This window comes from Dendrobates tinctorius, unplaced genomic scaffold, assembly GCF_039654945.1.
Source record: "Dendrobates tinctorius isolate UK_male_01 unplaced genomic scaffold, ASM3965494v1 ptg000103l, whole genome shotgun sequence".
NCBI lineage: Eukaryota > Metazoa > Chordata > Amphibia > Anura > Dendrobatidae > Dendrobates > Dendrobates tinctorius.
The window spans coordinates 36,681,828-36,705,302 of record NW_027361771.1 but is presented as its reverse complement, the minus strand read 5'-3'; the positions used below and the strand labels follow the sequence as shown (position 1 = coordinate 36,705,302).

The 23,475-nt window shown below is 47.3% G+C and overlaps 3 protein-coding genes across 9 annotated transcripts in view; 2 read left to right on the top strand and 1 right to left on the bottom strand.

Moving 5' to 3' along the window:
* Positions 1–658: 658 nt before the first annotated feature.
* On the bottom strand, positions 659–9,507 carry TMEM17 (transmembrane protein 17). 3 transcript variants are annotated; one of them, XM_073588550.1, is made up of 4 exons: positions 9,419–9,507; positions 6,350–6,453; positions 3,427–3,540; positions 659–2,315 (listed from the first exon to the last, which is right to left on the bottom strand). In XM_073588550.1, the coding sequence occupies exons 1-4, from the start codon at positions 9,423–9,425 to the stop codon at positions 2,082–2,084; spliced, it is 459 nt and encodes a 152-aa protein (XP_073444651.1). In that variant the 5' UTR covers positions 9,426–9,507; the 3' UTR covers positions 659–2,081. The 3 variants fall into 3 exon arrangements, with proteins under 3 accessions (XP_073444651.1, XP_073444649.1, XP_073444650.1); XM_073588548.1 differs by lacking the exon at positions 9,419–9,507 and adding an exon at positions 9,216–9,351; XM_073588549.1 differs by lacking the exon at positions 9,419–9,507 and adding an exon at positions 9,079–9,201.
* On the top strand, positions 9,357–11,898 carry LOC141100192 (uncharacterized). Its single transcript, XM_073588506.1, has one exon. It carries the CDS (start codon positions 9,526–9,528, stop codon positions 11,173–11,175), a length of 1,650 nt encoding a protein of 549 aa, XP_073444607.1. The 5' UTR covers positions 9,357–9,525; the 3' UTR covers positions 11,176–11,898.
* Positions 11,899–17,414: 5,516 nt separating this feature from the next.
* Positions 17,415–23,475, top strand: part of LOC141100186 (uncharacterized) — a 31,912-nt gene continuing 25,851 nt past the window's right edge. Inside the window, exon 1 of one of the 5 annotated variants that reach the window (XM_073588492.1) lies at positions 17,415–17,515. The gene's annotated coding sequence lies outside the window, so the exon portion shown is untranslated. Of the gene's footprint in view, positions 17,516–17,747; positions 17,772–18,881; positions 19,011–21,607; positions 21,706–23,475 lie in introns of those variants that run through there. The other 4 variants (XM_073588494.1, XM_073588491.1, XM_073588495.1 and 1 more) reach the window with 4 other exon arrangements.

The window sequence follows — 23,475 nt, the reverse complement described above, 5'->3', positions numbered from 1 at the left end:
TCTGCGTTATAAACTTCTATGAAGCACTTGGGGGTTCAAAGTGCTCACCACACATCTAGATAAGTACCTTGTGGGGTCTAGTTTCCAAAATGGGGTCACTTGTGGGGGAGCTCCAATGTTTACGCACACAGGGGCTCTCCATACGCGACATGGTGTCCGCTAACAATTGGAGCTAATTTTCCATTCAAAAAGTCAAATGGTGCTCCCTCCCTTCTAAGCCCTGCCGTTCGCCCAAACAGTGGTTTATGACCACATATGAGGTATCGGTGTACTCAGGAGAAATTGCCCAACAAATTTTAGGATCCATTTTATCCTGTTGCCCATGTGAAAAAGAAAAAATAGATGCTAAAAGTAAATTTTTGTTGGAAAAATTAAAATGTCCATTTTTTTCCTTCCACATTGCTTTAGTTCCTGTGAAGCACCTGAAGGGTTAATAATATTCCTGAATGTAGTTTTGAGTAGCTTGAGGGGTGCAGTTTTTACAATGGTGTCACTTTTGGATATTTTCTGCCATATAGACCCCTCAAAGTGACTTCAAATGTGAGGTGATCCCTAAAAAAATGGTTTTGTAAATTTTGTTGTAAAAATGAGAAATCGCTGGTCAACTTTTAACCCTTATAACTTTCTAACAAAAAAAAAAATTTTGTTTCCAAAATTGTGCTAATGTAAAGTAGACATGTGGGAAATGTTATTTATTAACTATTTTGTGTCACATAACTCTAGTTTAACAATAAAAATTCAAAATTTTCGCCAAATTTCCGTTTTTTTCACAAATAAACGCAAAAATTATTGACCTAAATTTACCACTAACATGAATCCCAATATGTCACAAAAAAACAGTCTCAGAATCACTAGGATGCGTTGAAGCGTTCCTGAGTTATTACCTCATAAAGGGACACTGGTCAGAATTGCAAAAAATGGCCAGGTCATGATGGTCAAAATAGGTTGGGTCATGAAGGGGTTAAAGGGATCTCCGGTATGGAAGTTACGGCAAATCCCTCAGCGCTCTGATACTGACCCCAGGCATCTCTTAAAGGGATCATTGGTATGGAAGTTAGGGCAAATCCATCCAGCGTTTTGGTTTTGACCCCAGGCCTCTCTTAAATGGATCACAGGTATGGAATTAGGACCATTCCACTCAGCACTGTGGTTCTGACCCCAGGCTCCTATTAAAGGGATCATTGATATGGAAGTCAGGGCAAATCCACTCAGGCCTCTGGTTCTGACGCCAGGCCTCTCAAAGGGATTCCCGGTATGGAAGTTAGGACCGTTCCACTCAGCGCTCTGGCTCTGACCCCAGGCTGACGGGATGATGTGGGATATTAGGGGTAGTAGGTCGGTAGCTCTGGCTGACGGGATGATGTGGGATATTATAGTGAATGTGGCTATGCAGAGTGGGCGGGGCTCTACACTTAAGATTATTATAACTAACCATAGTTAGTTACTATGCCCGGGCAACGCCGGGCTCTTCAGCTAATTAATATATATATATATATATATATATATATATATATATACACACACACACTAATTGATAACACAGCAATACACTTTTTGAAAAATTAGATTAAGGAATTGGCAAATTTAGAGATTGGGGTTTGTAAAAAACAATAAAAATAGGAAAATATATGGGGTAATGCACTCATTTTTAGAAATTCTAAGATTATCAAACAGCAATGAATAAGTCTGTAACTAAGCAAAACCACAAGTCCATTTATACAGGTCATGGAGCCCAGAGGTGACATATAAAATGATATCAAACTATCTCCTCCCATAACTGGCATTTAGGAGTAGGTCCATTATGGTCGCTGGGTGGGAATGGCACACGAAACACCATCAGATGCTCCCGGCTTTACCTTGGGTGTAGCATGTACATCTACAGGATACCCATAAAGTGCACTTATCTTTAAAGGATGTTGAATTAACAATAGAGAACCCAATAATTGCCAAGTCCCAGACAAGCATCCTATGTGCAACGTATCTGTTTTTCTGTACTACATGTAGCAGTACGTTCGGCCGCAGGTCCTGCACTTGGTCCTGTTTGCAATGTGTGACTACCTCTTACACAGTGTTATAACCATTTAGGCATGTTCTCCCAAGTTTCCGAGCTGGTGAAATCTCCCAGCGAGACGTCTGGTAGTCTTCCGTAGAGTAAGTGACGATACAGGTATCTGAAAGACCAAAAATGCTGCGAGTATTCCATGTGATGCTCGTTCAAGTGGCAATGGTTCCACGCCAGGATCACATAAAAGAAAAAGTAGCAGTGGCAACTGTAAAAGGATGCTGAGCAGCCAAAATCCAGCTAGTTCAGGAACCTAGTGAAAAACAGTAAACGGCATTGAACAAATATAAAAAGGTAAACACACCCCTTAACTAGTCGCTTAAAGTGGTTGTCATGGATTAGAAAAAAATGTCTGCATTCTTTCAGAAACCGCACCATCCATGACCATGGGCTGTGTTTAGTACTGCAACCCTGTGAAGTGGAGCTGTACTACAATAATGCACAGAACCCATGGACTGAGGCAATGTTGTTTCTGAAAGAAAGCAGCCATTTTTTTAAGTCTGGACAACCCCTTTAATGGCCATTTTTCGTATTTTCTTCCTCTTTTCCAAGAGCCATAACTTTTATATATTTGTCAAGATAGACGCAAGGGGGCTTGTTTTTTGTGGGACGAGTTGTACTTTTGAATTACCCCATTGATTGTACCATATAATGTACTGGAAAACGGGCAAAAAAATTTAAGTGCGGTGAAAAAAGTGCAATTTCACAATTGTTTTTTGGGTTTTTTATTTCCCATGCTCACTATATGGTAAAAATGACCTGACACGACTTATGACGTAAATATACATTATACATCGTGAAGGGCTTAAGGATCATCGAACGTAACAACATCCAAGCATATTGGTTGAGAGGCATCCCAAATGACTACATCATTTTTCTATATAAATGTGCCACTATTTTACTATTGTATTGTATCACCATTGCTTTTTTTTACCAGGCCAAAAATATTTGGAAACAGACCTACTACTAAATGAGAAAATAGATGAATTTGTAAATCTATGAGTACATTTTTAAATATTACTGTACTGGTGCCGGTGTGTATTAACAGTTTCTTTACTTTTGAGCCAGAAGCAATTAGGAAATATCACTTATCGGTAAGGAAGAAAATTGACCCAATGTGAACACAACGTCTTTTCCAGGTGGATTCAGTCTGAAATCCACTTTAAAAAGCATTCAGAAAAAAAGTTTAAAAGATGTTGTGTCCACATTTCCTGCAAGGAAAGTAACCCTTCCTGATCACGAAGTGGCTATCAGACTAGATCAAGGATTCTACATATGTGCATAAGCAATAAACCTTTTTTGAGCAGATCAGTTCCAGGGATGTCTATCCCTTGGCTTCACAGCTCTACCATGCTTTAGGATACCTTTTCTTGCAGGTTTCCACTGTATCCAAGGTATAGCCGAATTATTTCAATCATAGACATCAGGATCAGAAGAGTCACTAGGATGAATTTGTAGTGATCGGGAAGGAGAACGTACTGCAAAAATAAAAAAAGCAACACTGTCACCAATGGCAAGTCTGCAATAATAGTATAAGGCAGCCATACTGAGAAGATAGAGGACACAAATCCATAAGCTTCCTGGAGGGGACAGAAGTAGGACTTGACGGACATACACATGGTAGCAGGTCACATATAGCACGCAGCTCTAAGGGTTCACTCACTGGACATGCAAAAAAGACAGATTAAAATAAACTGAAATTAAGAAATTTAACAAACATAAGACCCTGCTTCTATTATATTCATCTGTAACGCTCAGAGTACAGTGCCATGTTTGGGCACACGTGGTCAAAATTACTGTTATTGTATACAGTTAATCAAGTTGAAGATTAAATGATCTCTAAAAGGCCTAACGTTAAAGATGAAGCATTTCCTATGAATTTTAGGCAAAAAAAAAAATATATATATATAATTTTTTTCCCCATCTTTTACATTCTAAAAATGACAAAAAGGAAAATTGGCCAATGCAAAAGTTTGGGCACCCTGCATGGTTAGTACCTAGCAGGGCCCCCTTTTGAAAGTATCACAGCTTGCAAACGCTTTTTGTAGCAAGCCAAGAGGATTTCATTCCTTACTTGAGGAATTTTCATCCATTCTTCATTGGAAAATTCTTTCAGTTCTGTGAGATTCCTGGGTCGTCTTGCATTCACTGCTATTTTGGGGTCTAGTCACAGATTTTCAATCATGTTTAGATCATGGGACTGTGAGGGCCATTGTAAAACCTTCAGCTTGCCCCATTTGAGGTGGTCTATCGTGGATTTTTACTTATGTTTAGGATCATTCTCCACTTGTTGAAGCCATCCTCTTTTCAACTTCAGCTTTTTTTTTTTTTACAGATGATATGTTTGCATCAAGAATTTGCTGAAATTTCATTTAATCCATTCTTCCCTCTACTCATGAAATGTTCTCCATGCTATTGGCTGCAACACAACCCCAAATCATGATTGATCCACCCCCATGCTTATTGGTTGGTGAGATGTTCTGTACCTGAAATTGTGCCCTTTTTCTCCACACATACCTTTGATCATTGTGGCCAAAAAGTTCTATTTTAACCTCATCAGTCTACAGGACTTGTGTCCAAAAAGCATCAGGCTTGTTTAGATGTTCTTTTGTATACTTATAAGGGTATATGCAGACGATCAGAAACTGACAGCGCTTTGACACAGCGCATGTTTGTTACGTCAAAAGCGCTTCCGGCTACTGGACACAGGTGAATCCGCATGTGTTCACTGACCCGTGAGGATTCACTGCATCCAATACATTGGGTGAAATTTCTCTTGCGGAGACGCTAGTCTCTGCAAGAGAAATTGATTTACTGCGGTTTGGAAAGATGCACCGCATGTTCGTCTCTGCGGGTGATCCGCAAGCATCGGAATTTCTTGAAATCCCATCCACTTTGCTGTAACATCTGGACGCTTCAGGTTGGACACTGCACAAGCACGCAGCATCCAACCAGCAGCGTTCACTGATCGTCACAAACATACCCTGACTCTGAATTTTATGGTGAGGAAGAAGGAGAGATTTTCTTCTGATGACTCTTCCATGTCGGCCATATTTGTGCAGGTGTCTGAACAGTAGAACAGTGTATTACAACTCCAGAGTCTGCTAAATCTTTTTGAAAGACGTTTGCAGTCAAGCGGGGGTTCTGATTTGCCTCTCTATCAAACCTACAAGCAGCTCTCACTAAAATGTTGCTTGATCTTCTTGACCTCCACAGTTCCTGTTAACTGCCATTTCTGAATTACATTTCAAACTGAGAAAAGGGCAACTTAAAAGTCCTCTGACTGGAGGGGCAGTGCACATCCCAGATCAAAAAATTCCTAGTGATATAATCAGGGACTAAGAAACCCCTGTGCAATCAGCCACAGTTAGGGCCCGATTCATCATTTGTAGGTTTTTTAAAACCACTTTTTTTTTTACCTGTGGTTTTCACTGACGAGTTTGCCCCAATTTCATCAAAATGGTTTGCCGTACATAAAATCAATCCAGGAGAGGAGTGGAGTAGAGTTGTGCCAATTTCTGCATCTTTTTTTTTTTTTTTAGAAGAGTCACATTTGACGAAATTGTCTAAAACATCTGGAAAAGCCACACTGATTTAAAAATCAGAAAACTAACAAGACCACAAAAGACAACTTGAAAAAAGGCGCAAATCTGTGATGAATTTGTGGCAAATCAGACAGTCAATAATTGAAGGGTATTCATGCTAAAAAAAACTGGCGGAAATGCAATGATGATTCAAGTCTAAGTGTTTTCCTAATAGCAGCCCGTATACAGTGACAAAGCAGTCGGCTAATTCTAGCATCCTCATAGACATAACTGGACGGGCAGGGTGTACGCCCAACCACTACGCCAATCAGTCTCCTCTTCATCATTTATCACCTATCCTACAAATAGGTGCTAAACTGTGACTTTTCCAGGTTTTCAGAGGGAGACCCAAGACTCCTTGTTATCCTCAGCATTGAGTTCTTTATGATTGCAGAAAAACATAAGCCTTGTTCTCATCATTATGCTTTGGCGCAGCTCACATGAAAAGTTAAGTCTATATGATCTAATCTTTCAGCAGAGATGCCAGCTGCACCAGCAACATGGTAGAAAGGTACCATATGCCATTTATTTTCCTACGGTGATCTGTGACACTGACAAGAAGCATCTAATAAAACATGCAAAGCTATTCATGAAGAATGTCTAATGAAAAGGGAACGTCTGATAACCATAGGAGACTAACTGACTAATCGGCTAGAATGACACTATTTAGCATTTTCATCCACACATACATTTTAATTAGTACCTTTAATTGAAGTGTTAAAACATCGCAGATCCACCAGAAGGGGAAATAAAAGGCGTTGAAATAGAGCGACATCTGGAGCGGCAAGCTAGAGACAATGTCGACCTCTAAAAGAGACGAGAGGAAAATAATCAGTAACATGATATACATCGCAAAAACTGGCACAGATCATCTCTCCCGGCGTCACCCAACAGAACCTATCTCCATCTACTTCTCATGCGGGAGCTGAAACTACAATGGGAACTGTCCATGTTGTAGCATGCAGGCGGTGATAATGGGGGTAGGGTGGTCTTACCACTGATTCAGGACCACCTAGGCAAGGAAACTATGAACTACACCACCAGGAGGGACTTTTCACAGTAAAATTGGCCTAGACTGATCACTGTGATCGGCATAGTGACGGCAACTCTACTGACGTGACAGTCAGCTCTATTCATCCTGCCGGCCAATACTATAGGAAGGATTCTAAGCAGCCTCCGAAAAAAAAGCTAAGCAGAGGTAACACACTGTTAGGAATCTGAGTTCTGACATACCTATGCAGAAACCCAGGTCCTCACATTTATCTCCAGAGGCGAAGTCCTTTGTGCCAGCTTCTGAGCATGCTCACAGGACGAGCTCCTATTGGAGTTCGGGAGTCAGGTGCTCAGGTCCTGCTCTGAATCCTATTGGCTCCTATTGGAGTTCTGGAGATTTCCGGCAGGTCCCGTACGCTATAAAAAGCACGCATGGCTGTTCCGCCATGCGCTAATATAGTCATACTTGCTGCTGTATGTTTGTTGATGGATGCATGGACTGGTGAATGACTCATTTGAAACCCCCCATTCCTTGGTTATTACGAATGTGTGAGAGTTTGAGTTAGAGCCAGTACTAGCGCCAGCGCGCCATTGCTCCAGCGCTCAGCAGCTAGCGTCACCTTGCGCCTGCTTGACAGCAGTGTTTCTACAGCGGCTTAGTTAACTCCACGCTGCAGTAGCAGCTCTAGGTGCGTTCGCACTGGCAACGCCCTATTTCCCAGACGTACACGGTAGGTCTAGACGGAGTTGGTGCCGTCAGCTAGGGCCGCTCCTGTGACCAGATACCGTGTCTGTGTCGCTGAGCTCCTGTGACATTCAAACAGACTCAGCGTTGTTGCACATGTGTTTATGCTTGCAGCTCTGTGTGTGTAACAGAGCTTGTGTATGCTTGCAGCTCTGTGTGTAACAGGGTCTGTGTATGCTTGCAGCTCTGTGTGTGTAACAGGGTCTGTGTATGCTTGCAGCTCTGTGTGTGTAACAGGGTCTGTGTATGCTTGCAGCTCTGTGTGTGTAACAGAGCTTGCGTATGCTTGCAGCTCTGTGAGTCAAACAGAGCTCGCTGCAGCCTTATCTGTTCATGTGCTCTGTGAGTGCAACAGAGCTTGTTCAGTGCTCTCGGGTGAAGTCTTAACCCTGTGCACTCTACCGCCAGATACCTCTGCCACCACCTAGCAGCGGTCTTGCCATCTACCGCACGGTGGACCCCGAGCGGTGAACGCACTTTATTTATAATTTTATTTAGTGCGTTCCACCGCTCCTAACACACACCACTTCATTTTGGCTCTGAGTGAGAATTGGCTCCTCACAATTCCATGTACTGACCTCTGTTGATGGCATATGCCATGCTAGTGATAGGCCACCGATGTCTATGGTAAGAAGTAAGCCTCGGTGATGCTGTATACACAGATAACTAATGAAGTGTTGCTTTACAATGATACTGTTGGCACAAGTAGAAGCTGATTTTTATTAATTGGGTTTAACGCCACTGTATAATGGATGTCGGGTTTTGTGTCTCAGTATAAAGTTTGGTAAAACCTGATTTCCATTGTAATTTCATGAGACAATTGAGTCTATTTGGGGCTGTTTTGGATGCTGAGCCTTACACGAGTCCCACTATCCTGATCACCCCTTTCCGTATGGCCTAAGGGAGCCATAAGATGGTGGCTCTCCTCCTCAGCAGTCAGCAGCCCCATAGGGAAGTAATGGGCACACGTCTGGCATGTGCACTGCCAATCTATTCAAAAGGGCAGTGCAGACGGATGTAGGTTCACTCATCTGATAGTTGTGCCGATTATGCAAATGACACTCTGATCAACGTCTGACTGACAGTGTACTCCAATTCTCTCAGGAAGATGGAGAAAAAAAAGAAGTCTCCATCTTCTCCATTCTGTCAGTGCTCGGAAATCAGGCTGTACTCAAATGATGAGTGCAGTCTGATGGTGTCCACAAACTCACTGACTTGCATGGCAGCTTGCCATAACATCGGGCTGTACGAAGCAGAGGTCACTTTTTGAAATCTCTCAATACCAAGTCTGAGACAACTTCTACTGGATAGGTAAACCTGAAATTACTATTTACATCAACATGAAAATGAGGCTGAAGTGCTTTCGGCGTGTGGAAGCACTTCCCCAAGGTCTATTCTCAGCCCAGCGCCGCCTTACATTCCCTTTACTTGAAGTCCCACAGAAAGGCGCTATCGGACAAGCAGGAGGTGACAGCGCTGGGTGGAGAATAGAGCCGGAGTGACAGAGGCTTGGGAAGTGCTTTTGTATACTGAAAGCACTTCAGTCTCTAATTTTTTAGTAACAGAGGAACACGTAAAGGAAAGGCTGGTGTCTGAGAGGGCGCCATGCACACACAGCTCGCCTATATAGTGGCTATATGGCGATCACTCACCCTATAGAGGACACAGCTCTGACTATACACTGCATGGCCTACCTGTGTAATAGGCAGCTGCAGCACTATACAGGGGCACACTGGGGTTACTGAGCCTGCAAGTTAGGGTGGGCACACAGAAGCCCCCATCCAGTCCTAATGCCATGTATAGTGCCCCCTGCTCCGCGTCCGTCTCTCACCGCTGCTAGCAGTCACTTCGCTCTGGTTTGGCACCGTACGCCTCACATCATGAAATATGCTGCGTGTCACAGAATCTAACTGCCGACGGACGGGCCCTGGCAGCGCCATGCTGCACACACTGTGTTCTCAAGCGAGCCTCAGCCAAAGCCTGGAGACCAGCTTCCATGACAACAATACATATCCGGTGACGAGAGACTATTACCACACATGCGTCACTTTCCATCCCGCGCTGATTGCTGTGTGCCTGGCAGACTGCAATGCGCATGCCCGATATGATTTCGTTAGACGCCGGGAGGTTGTGGCTAGCTCATGTGTTCTGTGATAAGCTGCAGTGATCTGTCCATACACCGGGGTCACGACACACAAATACGTCACTGTATTTGGGTCACAGCTCCCCACATTGCAATCACACTACTTCACTTTGTGGTTACACCAACCTACAATCGGGTCACACTTCTCTACAATTCCATCACACCTCTCAGTCACGCGTCCCCGCTTTTCAGTCACGTGTCCCCACATTCCTGTCACACGTCTCCGCATTCAGGTTACGCGTCCCCACATTCCAGTCACGCCTTCCAACTTTCCGGTCACATGTCTCCACATTCCAGTCAGGCGTCGTCACATTCCGGTAACACATCCCCACATTCTAGTCACGCGTCCCCGCGTTCCGGTCACGCGTCCCCGCATTCCGGTAACACATCCCCGCATTCCGGTCACACCTTCCCACGTTCCCGTCACGCGTCCCCGCGTTCCGGTCACGCGTCCCCGCGTTCCGGTCACGCGTCCCCGCATTCCGGTTACGCGTCCCCACATTCCGGTCACGCCTTCCAACTTTCCGGTCACATGTCCCCACATTCCAGTCACGCGTCCCCACATTCCGGTAACACATCCCAACATTCTAGTCACACCTTCCCACTTTCCCGACACACACACCTCCACATTCCTGTCACGCCTACCCACATTCCGGTCACACGTCCCCACATTCCGGTCACTCCTCCCCACGTTCCGATCACACATTCGAGTCACACGTCCCCACATTCCGGTAACACATCCCCACATTCTAGTCACACCTTCCCACGTTCCGGTCACACATCTCCACATTCCTGTCACGCCTACCCACATTCCGGTCACACGTCCCCACATTCCGGTCACTCATCCCCACGTTCAGGTCACGCGTCCCCACGTTCAGGTCATGCGTCCCCGCATTCCGGTAACACATCCCCGCATTCTAGTCACACCTTCCCACGTTCCCGTCACACATCTCCACATTCCGGTCACTCGTCCCCACGTTCCGGTCACGCGTCCCCACGTTCCGGTCACGCGTCCCCGCGTTCAGGTCATGCGTCCCCACATTCAGGTCATGCGTCCCCACATTCAGGTCACGCATCCCCGCATTCCGGTTACGCGTCCCCACATTCCGGTCACGCCTTCCAACTTTCCGGTCACATGTCCCCACATTCCAGTCACGCGTCCCCACATTCCAGTCACGCGTCCCCACATTCCGGTAACACATCCCCACATTCCGGTAACACATCCCCACATTCCGGTAACACATCCCCACATTCTAGTCACACCTTCCCACTTTCCCGTCACACATCTCCACATTCCTGTCACGTCTACCCACATTCCGGTCACACGTCCCCACATTCCGGTCACTCCTCCCCACGTTCCGGTCACGCATCCCTACATTCCGGTCACGCATCCCCACATTCCGGTCATGCGTCTCCGCATTCCGGTCACTCGTCCCCATGTTCCGGTCACGCGTCACCGCATTCAGGTTACTCGTCCCCACATTCCGGTCACGCCTTCCAACTTTCCAGTCACATGTCCCCACATTCTAGTCACACCTTCCCACGTTCCCGTCACTCGTCTCCACATTCCTGTCACGCCTCCCCACATTTCGGTCACACGTCCCCACATTCCGATCACATATTCGAGTCACACGTCCCCACATTCTAGTCACACCTTCCCACGTTCCGGTCACACATCTCCACATTCCTGTCACGCCTCCCCACATTCCGGTCACACGTCTCCACATTCCGATCACACATTCGAGTCACACGTCCCCACATTCCGTTAACACATCCCCACATTCTAGTCACACCTTCCCACGTTCCAGTCACACATCTCCACATTCCTGTCACACCTTCCCACATTCCGGTCACTCGTCCCCGCATTCCGGTCACGCGTCCCCGCATTCCGGTCACGCGTCCCCGCGTTCCAGTCACGCGTCCCCGCGTTCCAGTCACGCGTCCCCGCGTTCCAGTCACGCGTCCCCGCATTCCGGTCACGCGTCCCCGCATTCCGGTCACGCGTCCCCACGTTCCGGTCACGCGTCCCCGCATTCCGGTCACGCGTCCCCACGTTCCGGTCACGCGTCCCCGCATTCCGGTCACGCGTCCCCACGTTCCGGTCACGCATCCCTACATTCCGGTCACACGTCCCCACATTCCGGTCATGCGTCTCCGCATTCCAGTCACTCGTCCCCATGTTCCGGTCACGCGTCACCGCATTCAGGTTACGCGTCCCCACATTCCGGTCACGCCTTCCAACTTTCCGGTCACATGTCCCCACATTCCAGTCACGCATCCCCACATTCTAGTCACACCTTCCCACGTTCCCGTCACTCGTCTCCACATTCCTGTCACGCCTCCCCACATTTCGGTCACACGTCCCCACATTCCAGTAACACATCCCCACATTCTAGTCACACCTTCCCACTTTCCGGTCACGCCTCCCCACATTCCGGTCACGCCTCCCCACATTCCGGTCACACGTCCCCACATTCCGGTCACACGTCCCCACATTCCGGTCACACATTCGAGTCACACGTCCCCACATTCCGGTAACACATCCCCACATTCTAGTCACACCTTCCCACGTTCCAGTCACACATCTCCACATTCCTGTCACACCTTCCCGCATTCCGGTCACTCGTCCCCGCGTTCCGGTCACGCGTCCCCGCGTTCCGGTCACGCGTCCCCGCGTTCCGGTCACGCGTCCCCGCGTTCCGGTCACGCGTCCCCACATTCAGGTCATGCGTCCCCACATTCAGGTCACTCGTCCCCATGTTCCGGTCACGCGTCCCTACATTCCAGTCACACGTCCCCACATTCCGGTCATGCGTCCTCTCATTGCGGTCACACATCTCCACATACCGGTTGTGTAAGCTGTCTAAAATGTTGATAATCAACATATTAAAGCAGTTGTCCACTCCATGGTATACTGTAATGCCCCTGATTTAAACCTTGAAAGAAGTATTTTTGTAAATACCTCTCGTTGCTCTATCACTCGGCATCACGAGACCCCAGCTGTAGCCGACACTGAAGTCACGCCAAGTTCCAGAATCCCTTGCATCACCGAAGCGTGACCCAGTCACATGCAGTCCCCCAATGGACTGTGATTTGGGCAGTGTTTCACCGCTCATCGCAGCCCAGTATCCAGTCTCCTCATACTGTGTCTCCACTATACTGCCTAATCTTTATACTGTGCCTCCCTCCTCATGCTCCTCCACTCTGCATAGTGTCGACTCCATACTGTGTCCTTACACTGTCCCCATGCTATCCCTCTCTTCATTGCCGCCCACACTACCAAGTCTATATATAGTGCGCCAGCACACTCTTCTCCCATACTGGCCTCTCACACATTTCTCCCCCAAATTGTCTCCTTAGGCCGGAGTCACACTGGCGAGGAATACGGGAGAGTGAGAGGCGCAAAAAGCACGCATTAGACACGGACAAATGATTCTCTATGGGGTCACTCGCACCAGGCGTATATTTCTCCTCCGTATCCTCCGCTCCGTGCCACTCGCAGCATGCTGCGATTGTCAGTGTACTACGCCCGTAGTACGCCAATGCAAGTCTATGGGTGCGCAAAAAATACGGATTACACACTGAACACACGTGTGACCTGCGAGCAATACGCAGGTCTTTTGGCTGGGGAACAGGAAATGGGCCAATCCATCATCAGGAAGCCTAGACATGCAAATGAGCTCAAAAAGCGCTCCAGACATCCAGGAAGTACGCCTCCACGGAGTACAGCAGCAGCATGGCGTCCGCATATATTAATGTAGAGATGCTAATTGTGCTGGTGCAGGAGCGTCCAGAAATATGGGACCCACGCGACGCAAACTATGCGAACCGCACAAGAAAGGAGGCGTCATGGAGGCGCATCTGTCGCCAGATGTACCATGACTTTGGTGACAGACCACGCGATGAGCAGCAGAAAATTCGTAAGTGCAACCATAAAAATATAATTAACGTTAGCGCGCGCTATAAAATGACTCTACAATCAGCCCCCCCCCCCCTTCCTGTGCATGTACTTTTATTAGCCTCATGAGGCCGTTACATTAGGATGTGACACGTGGCTTCACACAGCCATAATTAGGGGTTAGGCCACAAGCTCCTCATCCTCCTAGCCACTGAAATTAGTTTCAGGGGCGCTAATGAGACCCTGGGTATCGGCCCAATTACATATGCCACCATGGGTAGAACGCACACCCCCATAAGGCCCCATGCCTAGACTACTGTTTGAAAATGTGACCTCTCAAATATGTGATTTTGACAATCTTTCCTGTCACATTGCAGTGGAAGATGTGATGAAACGGTGGAGAAGCATCCGGGACCAGTACCGCCGGGAACGCCAGCAGCGGTCCAGCAGTGGGGATGCTGGCCATGTCAAGCGCAAATACATCTACTATGACCGGCTGAACTTCCTCGCCCCAATTCTGGCTCTGAGACCGTAAGTACATACCTCACACCACATGACACAAAAACATTACACAAATACTTTACAGGGACAAAAATATTGATGTATTTTTGCCTCTGTTCTATTTCATAACAGAACTCAATCCAACCTTACGGATCGAGGAACGGCCTCAGAGGCAGAGCCCATTATTGATCCTGTAGGGGATGAGGTGGCTGGCCCATCTTCTCCCCCTACAAGTAGGATGGCTGAAGAGGAGGCATCACCAGAACACACAATGGCTGCCCGACACAACACACCACCAGGACGGTCTGCAGCTGCAACCTCACCCATCCTGGAAGAGATGGGCAACTTGAGCAACAGCCCAACTGCCCAGATCAGGCCCTCCCCACAGGCTGCTCTTGCATCACGGCGAATAAGAAGAAGGCGCCAGGTCGCCATTCAAGAGAGCCGGACCCATGTGGACACTGGGGTGCTGAATTACTTGTCCAGAGTCACTACAGATGATGGTGAGGAGGCCTATGCACGTAGCCTCACCCTTTATCTCCGTGCCCTTACCCGTGAGGTCAGGCTCCGTATTAGGGGGTGTATTCAGATCCTGCTTGATGCAAGCACCCCCCCAATACCCCATATGAGGTGTTTGAATTTCTGGAGAGGTGGCAGCTCTCACCAAGAAATTTAATGCGCATGAGACCATCCACACAGATGCTTGCTCAAGCAGGGTCTGAACAGCCCCTAATACGTGGGCCAACACCTCAACCCCTTCCTCCCCCTACCCATCCTTCTATTCCGCAGCCCCAAATGTCTTCATCAAGCCAACCCCACCAATATGGCCACTTGTACCCACCCAGTGTTGGAGGCTGGTCCCAACCTGGTTGGGGACGATCTGGCTATCTTGGTGGGTATGATCCACGGGCCTACCAGAGCCAACAAGAAGCCCCTCACCATCATCATTACTCTGGCCAGTATCACCAACAGGCCCAGGAGGCTGGACAACAACAGCATCATGGGCAACAATATGGCCCCACACAGGGCGATGTTGCCCACAATGTCCAGCAGCACCCACAGGCTGTTCCTCCCCGTTCCCCTTCCCCTACATATCAGGATTTATGACTCTAAAATTTGGAGATGTCCAGTTACATGGAACTGGTGCTTCTAATCTAGACAAAAAAAACAGGTGTTCTCCTTCACCAACATTTAGAACATAATTTCACACTCACATTTTTAAACAATGTTTTCCAAACATATGAAACAATCCATCATGACAGGCAACTCTACCTCACGCCTTTCACACAGATATTACATGTGTGTATAAAAGAGAATATTTAAATGCGCTATACTGTGACATGAAAGGATGAAAATACAGTAATCACTTGCTAATGCATAGGAAAGGCGTGCTTGACTTTAGTTAAGTAGTCAACTTTGTTATTAGCATTCTCTAGTAAACCAATTTGAGGCGACCAGCATTCACAATATCACGCTCTCTCTATGTCTTAACAAGTGAGTTTTGTATTGTCATCCTTTCCAGTACAGCATGCTTAAATATTGTCTGTTCTACAGACAGGTAATATCTGTGTGAAAGATGTGAGGTAGCCTTGCCTGTCATGGTGGAATCTTTCTATGATTGGAAAACATTATGAGGAAATGTGAGTGTTATCTTATTGACTTTATTTAGGTGATGGAGCTCACCCTTTGTTGCCTAATCAAGGTTAATGTAGGCATGCAGCAATGTTGTTATTGCATAATGTTTGGTGCATTTTTTTTCGGTAATGTTAATGTTACACCAAGTTAAAGAAGGCCCAAAGGGTCATTTTGGCCATTGCCAAATTTGTGTTCTGGCAAAATTATGTTTGCCTTTAAGCAAAACAAAAAAAAAAAAAGGCAAAACTAAAAATTTGTCGACTCTAGTTAACGTCTCTGTGTGATTTCTCACTATCCATCACAACATACTTACAGACACCAACCAATGCAAAGAAACACTCATAGAATCATAAAAAGGCTTGAGTAATATATATTTAGACACACTTTGAAAAAAAGAAATTATAACATAGACACAGCATTCTCTTGCCAAGACGTTGCCCCCTCAGGTGAGATAAAGTAATTCGTGAATATATCACGCACTTTGAGGCCAGAGAGCGGTCTACGTTGAGGGATGATAGGTGGTCTCACCCTGCGCACATTGTCCGGCCTACGCACAACACCATCAGAGGAGGAACAATCATGGATCCTGGTGAAGTTATGCAGAACAACACAGGCTTTCACAACTTCATTCACATTTTGCTCACTCAACTGAATGGCAGACTGGAGTACCCGCCATTTGGCACAAAGAATCCCAAAGGAACACTCCACCAGTCGCCTAGCACGTGATAGGCGCAAGTTAAAAATTCTGCGCCTGTGGTCAAGGTTGCGCCGAGGATATGGCCTCATTACATTGCGTGATAACTGAAAGGCCTCATCTGCCACAAGGACATAAGGGACTGATTGTTCGGGGGAGCCTGGTAGCTGGCGTGGTGGTGGTAGATCCAACTGGTTGGTGCGTAGTCGCCGACCCATTATGGAAGTATTGAAGACTCTAGAGTCTCCCGTCCTTCCATAGGCCCCAATGTCAACAATTATAAACTCGTATTGAGGGTCTACCAGAGCCAACAATACAACAGAAAAGTATTGCTTATAATTGAAGAATTGGGACCCTGAGTTCGGCGGCTTACGCACCCTGATATGTTTGCCATCCAGGGCCCCAATACAATTTGGAAACTGGCAGTCCTCCTAAAAGTCCCTTGAAATCCTTAACCAGTCTTCCATCCTGGGCTCGGGTAGGACCACCTGATGGAGTCTTGTCCAGATTTCTGCACATGTAGACCTCACTATGCCTGAAATGGTGGACTTTCCAATGAGAAACTCATGGTGGAGGGCGGCATAAGACAGGCCAGTGGACAGGAAGCTGTAGAACAACAGAAATAGTACAGGTTAGAATGCATAAAGTCCAAAAAAATCAGTTACATGCCGACCAAACTTGGTAGGAAATGAGAGATAACAACACACACATATTTGGTGGCACAATGACTAAGTGATATGCAGTACATATTAGATGTAACATTCTGCTGTGTCAGGTGAAACATATTTTGAGTAAGATGAGGGTATTAAACATTGTCCAAGAAGGCCAAAAAACATAAATTAACACACACATTATGAACATAGAGAATGTGGTTGTGTAGTACATACCGTATTATGAGTAGAAGTCGCTCCTCTGCAGATACAGCTTTGCGCATCCTTGTGTCCTGAAAGGTTATCCCAGGGCGCACTGTCTCCAAGAGGCGATCAAATGTGGAAATGCTCATTCGACAGTACTGGTAAAATTTGTCCGGATGCTCCCGCAGAGACGAATAGAGGCGGTGAAAATGCCCTCTTGTGAGTCGTTGCCTCAAAAGTGGGTGGACCCACATGCGTCTCCTCCTCCGCGGATCCACTATCACAGGATATGGTTGGCCAAAGCGCCGTGACAAAAGCCAGGTAAAGAGAACCTGCTCGGTTGTATTGAATGTCAGACCCTCTGCCATGCTGCACAAAGAACACCAACACACCTCGTGAAAGCAAGGTGAGAAATGTACAGAATGTAGGCAGCCACCTGTTTCTGAGTGTCTAAATAGGGTGCAGGCTAATGATTTAAATTGTTAGCAGGCCTCAAAACCGTTAAATGTCCATTTTGCAAGGCTGCGAGAAAATTTCGCCATACGGAGACACACATGCGCAAAATACGCGACCTCACCCTGCTTACGGATGACCTACGGAGCACTATTTAGTGGTCATTCATCCGTATTACGCATGTAAAATACTGACCGTATTTTGCGCAGGTTAGTGTGATTCCAGCCTTACACATTTCCCCCTGCCTACTCACACATTCCTTCCCCACCTATACTGTCTCCTCACAAATTCCCCCTCCACTGTCACCTCACATTCTTCCTTGTCTCCTCACACATCCCCATTTTCAGTCGGGAATTTGATTAGGGTACGGCCACACACAGCAGCGGGCATCGCTGTCAGGGTTTTGTCACACATAATTTGCGACACTCTGAGGCTAAACTCATACGAAAGTACAAGGAAATTGATTTTTGTGCAGAATAAACAGATGTTTCACCTGTATTGCCACCTGTAGAGCAGCCATTTTAATTTATCAGAATCTAAAATTTACAAGAACAAAAAGTTTTCTATGTTAAAGAATTGCAATGTATCTGTGGCCAGAAAGCCGGACGGCCATCAACACTGTTTTACTTTTAGCACCAAAACTGGTGGTAAAACCATATGCGGCTTTACGGTGCGGCACTGAGCACTAGTTAGGCTAAGTGCACACGTTGCAGAAAATTTCTGCACAAAAACCTGAATCCCTTCCCAGAAACCGCACCTATTTTTCCACGGCGGTTTTTGCGCGGTTTTGATGCGTTTTTTACCACAGCGGTTTCTAAAAGCATGGGAGAAGCCTAAACCGCGGAAAAAAACGCAAAATTAATGTGCATGCTGCGGTTTTTACCGCGATGCGGTTTTTTTCGCGGTAAAAAACGCATCAATGTGCACAAAAAGTGCAAAATGCATAGAAATGACTGTGCACCTCATTTTTAGCGGTTTTATAGCGGTTTTATAGTGAAAACCGAGGTAAAAACCGCTAAAAAAACGCTGTGTGTGAACACAGTCTAAAACAAGGCACCCAGGTGACCTAGCAGCAGCTGTGCCAGGATTCTTACACGCCCTATTCAGATGAATGAGATGGGCAGCATGAGCAGAGAACACGTTACCACCTGTCCGTAGTAATAGCGCCCCTGCTGTCCGGAGGCTGCAGCCTCCTGTGCCTGCCAGTCACTGACTAGTCCTCACCAATACTGGTGGGTAATGAGTGCTGCCTGTCAGCGCCCTGAGCAGTGAGCTGCAGGCGCCTGTTACTACCACAATCCCTAGCACGCCTTATAGCAAGGGAGTCACTGCCCACCACACGGCTCCCCCTCCTCCCACACGTGACTGATCACATGGTCATGACATCATCGAAAGGTCCTTTACCCTGTGCAATTTAGCTTCTAGCGAATTAGTGCTGGTTGTGGTAGGTACGGCTCCCATCTATGTCATTATGTAGCCGTATACATTCATATCATGGGTACATGTCTGTATATAGCTGAGTATATATATATATATATATATATAATGGCTTCTCTGCCCCCTTATATACAGTACCTCTCTACTGCCCCTATTTACATCAACCCTCTGATGTCACCGTATATATAGGAGGCTTGTTCTCACCCGTGCCCCTCATAGTGAGACTTTCCACTACCCCCATATATACAGAATGACTGTGCTTTCCTTCAGATATACAGAATCTCTTTGTCGTCCCCTTATATACAAGATGCCTCTGCTGCTGTCTTTATTCGCAGGCCCCCTTTCGTACATGACCCCTCCGCTGCCCCCACTTATACAGGACCCCTCCGCTGCCCTCTTCTTATACAGGACCCCTCCGCTGCCCTCTTCTTATACAGGACACCTCCGCTGCCCCCCTCTTATACAAGTCCCCTCCGTTGCCCCACACTTATACAGGATCCCTCCACTGCCCCCCACTTATACAGGATCTTTCCGCTGCCCCCCACTTATACAGGATCTTTCCGCTGCCTCCCCTCTTATACAGGACCCCTCCACTACCCCCCTCTTATACAAGACTCCTCCACTGCCCCCCTCTTATACAAGACCCCTCTGTTGCCCCACACTTATACAGGATCCCTCCACTGCCCCCCACTTATACAGGATCTTTCCGCTGCCCCCCACTTATACAGGATCTTTCCGCTGCCTCCCCTCTTATACAGGACCCCTCCACTACCCCCTCTTATACAAGACTCCTCCACTGCCCCCCTCTTATACAGGACCCCTCCGTTGCCCCCATCGTGTACAGGACCTATCCGCTGCCCTCCCTCTTATACAGGACCTTTCCGCTGCCCCCCCTTTATACAGGACCCCTCCGCTGCCCCTCTCATACAGGACCCTTCTGCTGCCCCCTCTTATACAACTGCAACCATCGTGTACAGGACCTATCCGCTGCCCCCATTGTGTACAGGACCTATCCGCTGCCCCCTCGTGTACAGGACCTATCTGCTGCCCCCATTGTGTACAGGACCTATCCGCTGCCCCCTCGTGTACAGGACCTATCCGCTGCCCCCTCGTGTACAGGACCTATCCGCTGCCCCCTCGTGTACAGGACCTACCTATCCGCTGCCCCCATTGTGTACAGGACCTATCCGCTGCCCCCTCGTGAACAGGACCTATCCGCTGCCCCCATTGTGTACAGGACCTATCCGCTGCCCCCTCGTGTACAGGACCTATCCGCTGCCCCCTCGTGTACAGGACCTATCCGCTGCCCCCTCGTGTACAGGACCTACCTATCCGCTGCCCCCATTGTGTACAGGACCTATCCGCTGCCCTCCCTCTTATACAGGACCTTTCTGCTGCCCCCCCTCTCATACAGGACCCCTCCGCTGCCCCTCTCATACAGGACCCTTCTGCTGCCCCCTCTTATACAACTGCAACCATCGTGTACAGGACCTATCCGCTGCCCCCATTGTGTACAGGACTTATCCGCTGCCCTCCCTCTTATACAGGACCTTTCTGCTGCCCCCCCTTTATACAGGACCCCTCCGCTGCCCCTCTCATACAGGACCCTTCTGCTGCCCCCTCTTATACAACTGCAACCATCGTGTACAGGACCTATCCGCTGCCCCCATTGTGTACAGGACCTATCCGCTGCCCTCCCTCTTATACAGGACCTTTCCGCTGCCCCCCCTTTATACAGGACCCCTCCGCTGCCCCTCTCATACAGGACCCTTCTGCTGCCCCCTCTTATACAACTGCAACCATTGTGTACAGGACCTATCCGCTGCCCCCATTGTGTACAGGACTTATCCGCTGCCCCCCTCGTGTAAAAGACCTCTTCGCTGTCCCCATTTACATCATCCCTCTAATGTCACCATACAGTGGTTTGCAAACATATTCAACACCCCCCTCCCCTTGGCTTTTTATATTTTCTGTTATATTACAGCCTGCGTTTAAATATTTTTATAATCCAATTTGTGTGGCCAAACTACAAGGATTTACTCATGGAAGCATGTTGTAGTACATGTAGTATATTTTACCTTTATGCCCTGTGTCAGCAGTAATGTAGAAAACTTAAAAAAACAGAGACCAAAGGTAACCCTGAAGGAGCTGCAGAGTTCCCAAGCAGAGACTGGAGAATCCGTCCATATGACCACAATAAGCCGTACACTCCATAGAGGTGGAGAATCATGCTTTAAAAATTGTGCAATTAAGACTAAAATGATAAATGTAACAGAAAAAATCTTTATTGGGGATTTACTAAGATGAATATAAAACACACTGACAGTCACCTCCTCTATTGGTAATAATAATTTAACATGTTACTTTACATATTGATTTATACGTTTCTGAAGTTGCATCATGTTATTTAGGATTGTTACACTTATTTTCTCTTTGTCTACAGAATCACCGTCTTTCTAATCCCTTAAGGGTCTGTCACACTAAGCGATTTCGCTAGCAATATCGCTATAACTTGTGACGTTATAGCGATATTGCTAGCGATATCGCTGTGTCTGATACTTACCTACGACCCGCTCCCCCGCTGGTTATCGCTGATCGCGCGAGAACGTCCAGGACTGTTTCTCGTCGTCAGCTTCTTGCTGGGCTTCCTGTGGAGAGACGAGCGTGGAGCCGGGCGGGAGGACGCCGGATCGCCTAGTGTGACAGGTAAGTAGCGACCCCCGTCCCCAGCGATGTCGCTGGTGAGATCTGCCTGTGTGGCAGCTCACTAGCGACCACTTAGCGATGCACCAGCGATCCTGACAGCGTCATATCGCTGGTCGGGATCGCTGGTACATCGCTAAGTGTGACAGTACCTTTATTGTTACTCATCAGCGATACTTTTTATATACAGTACATATGTAATGTAAATCATCTATTTAGTCTCTGTCTTGGAGTGTGTTTCTATCTGTTACCATGGCTCAACTGTGTGTTTTATGTCATTTTAATAAATCCCCAATAATTTTTCTCTTACATTTATTATCATTGTGGTGTTAATTGCACTTTTTTCTTTATACAATTCTCTAATATTTTGTACATTGCCATATATTATTGATTCCATATTGGCTAAGTACATGTGAATTTAGATATTAATTTATTTGTTCATTCACCTATAATGTGCTTAGACAAATCGCCTTTTTTTGATTACTCAATGGAGGTGGCCTTAGTGGAAGAGTGGGCAGAAAAAAGCGTTTACTTACACAAATTGTAAGGTTCGTTTTGAGTTTGCCAAAAGACGTGTGAGAGACTACCCAAATGTATGGAGGAAGGTTCTGTGGTCAGATGAGACCAAAACTGAACTTTTTGGCTAACAAGGTAAACTGTATGTCTGACACCAAACCAACATAGCTCATCACCCCAAGAACATCATCCCCACAGTGAAACATGGTAGTGACAGCATCATGCTGTGGAAATGTTTTTTGGCAGCAGGGACAGGGAAAATGGATGGTGGAAATTACAGGGATTGTCTAGATGGACGCAGTTCCTCTGTCTTAGGTCCTGCTCCTGTGACCAGATACCGTGTGTGCATTTTCCTGAGGCCTGTGACACTAACAAGCTCTGCGTTTTTGTATGTTTATGTTGCGGCGCCTCTGTGTGTGTGAACAGAGCCCGCACTTCGGGTGAAGTTGAACCCGTGCGCATTATACCGCCATATTGCTCCTCTGTCATTACCTAGCAGCGGTGTAACACCTACTACGCGGTGGACCCCGAGTGGCGAACGCACTTTATTATTTATTTTTATTTAGTGCATTCCGCCGTTCCTACTAGCGCCAGTGTCTGGCTAGTAATGGCAGATCAGCAGCAATTCCTACAGTGCATTCGCTAGCTAGAGGGCCGGTTGGCTACTCTTGAGAGTGTTATCTCAGCGGCGAAGTCTTCGGAGGCTGCTGTACAGGCGATCACAGAGGCGGTTTCACGTATGTCCTCGTCCTCCCACGCCCCGACAGTTACCCGCCTCCCGTTGCCCGATAAATTTTCTGGCGATGGCGCCTCCTGTAGGGGTTTTGTCAGCCAGTGCTCTATCCAGCTGGAGTTACTGGCTGCGCGATTCCCTACGGAACGGGCCAAGGTGGGTTTATTGTTTCCCCTGCTGTCGGGCAAGGCGTTGGAGTGGGCTACGCCACTATGGGAGCGTGGTGACCCAGAGGTTTGGACCGCTGCTCAGTTTTTAGCAACTATTAAGCAGGTCTTCCTGGGACCACGGGTCACGCACGACACCTCTCTACAGCTACTTGCTTTGACTCAGGGATCCCTCTCGGTTAGTCAGTATGCCGTTCGTTTTCGGACACTGGCTTTCGAGCTGGAGTAATCTGACAAAGCCCTCATCCATGTGTTTTGGAGAGGTTTAGCTGAGCATGTTAAGGATGCTCTTTCTACCAGAGAGGTTCCTGCAAGTCTAGAGGAGCTGATTGCCATTACCACCCATATTGATCTCCG

What these genes read in the sequence shown, in the direction of transcription:
- LOC141100192 (XM_073588506.1), top strand. Translation starts at nt 9,526, where the DNA reads ATGTGTTCTGTGATAAGCTGCAGTGATCTGTCCATACACCGGGGTCAC.
- TMEM17 (XM_073588548.1), bottom strand. Translation starts at nt 9,324, where the DNA reads ATGGCGCTGCCAGGGCCCGTCCGTCGGCAGTTAGATTCTGTGACACGC. An exon ending in CGAAGTGACTGCTAGCAGCG is followed by an intron (nt 6,454 to 9,215) that starts GTGAGAGACGGA and finishes CGTCTCTTTTAG; the next exon opens with AGGTCGACATTGTCTCTAGC. An exon ending in TTTTAACACTTCAATTAAAG is followed by an intron (nt 3,541 to 6,349) that starts GTACTAATTAAA and finishes TTATTTTTGCAG; the next exon opens with TACGTTCTCCTTCCCGATCA.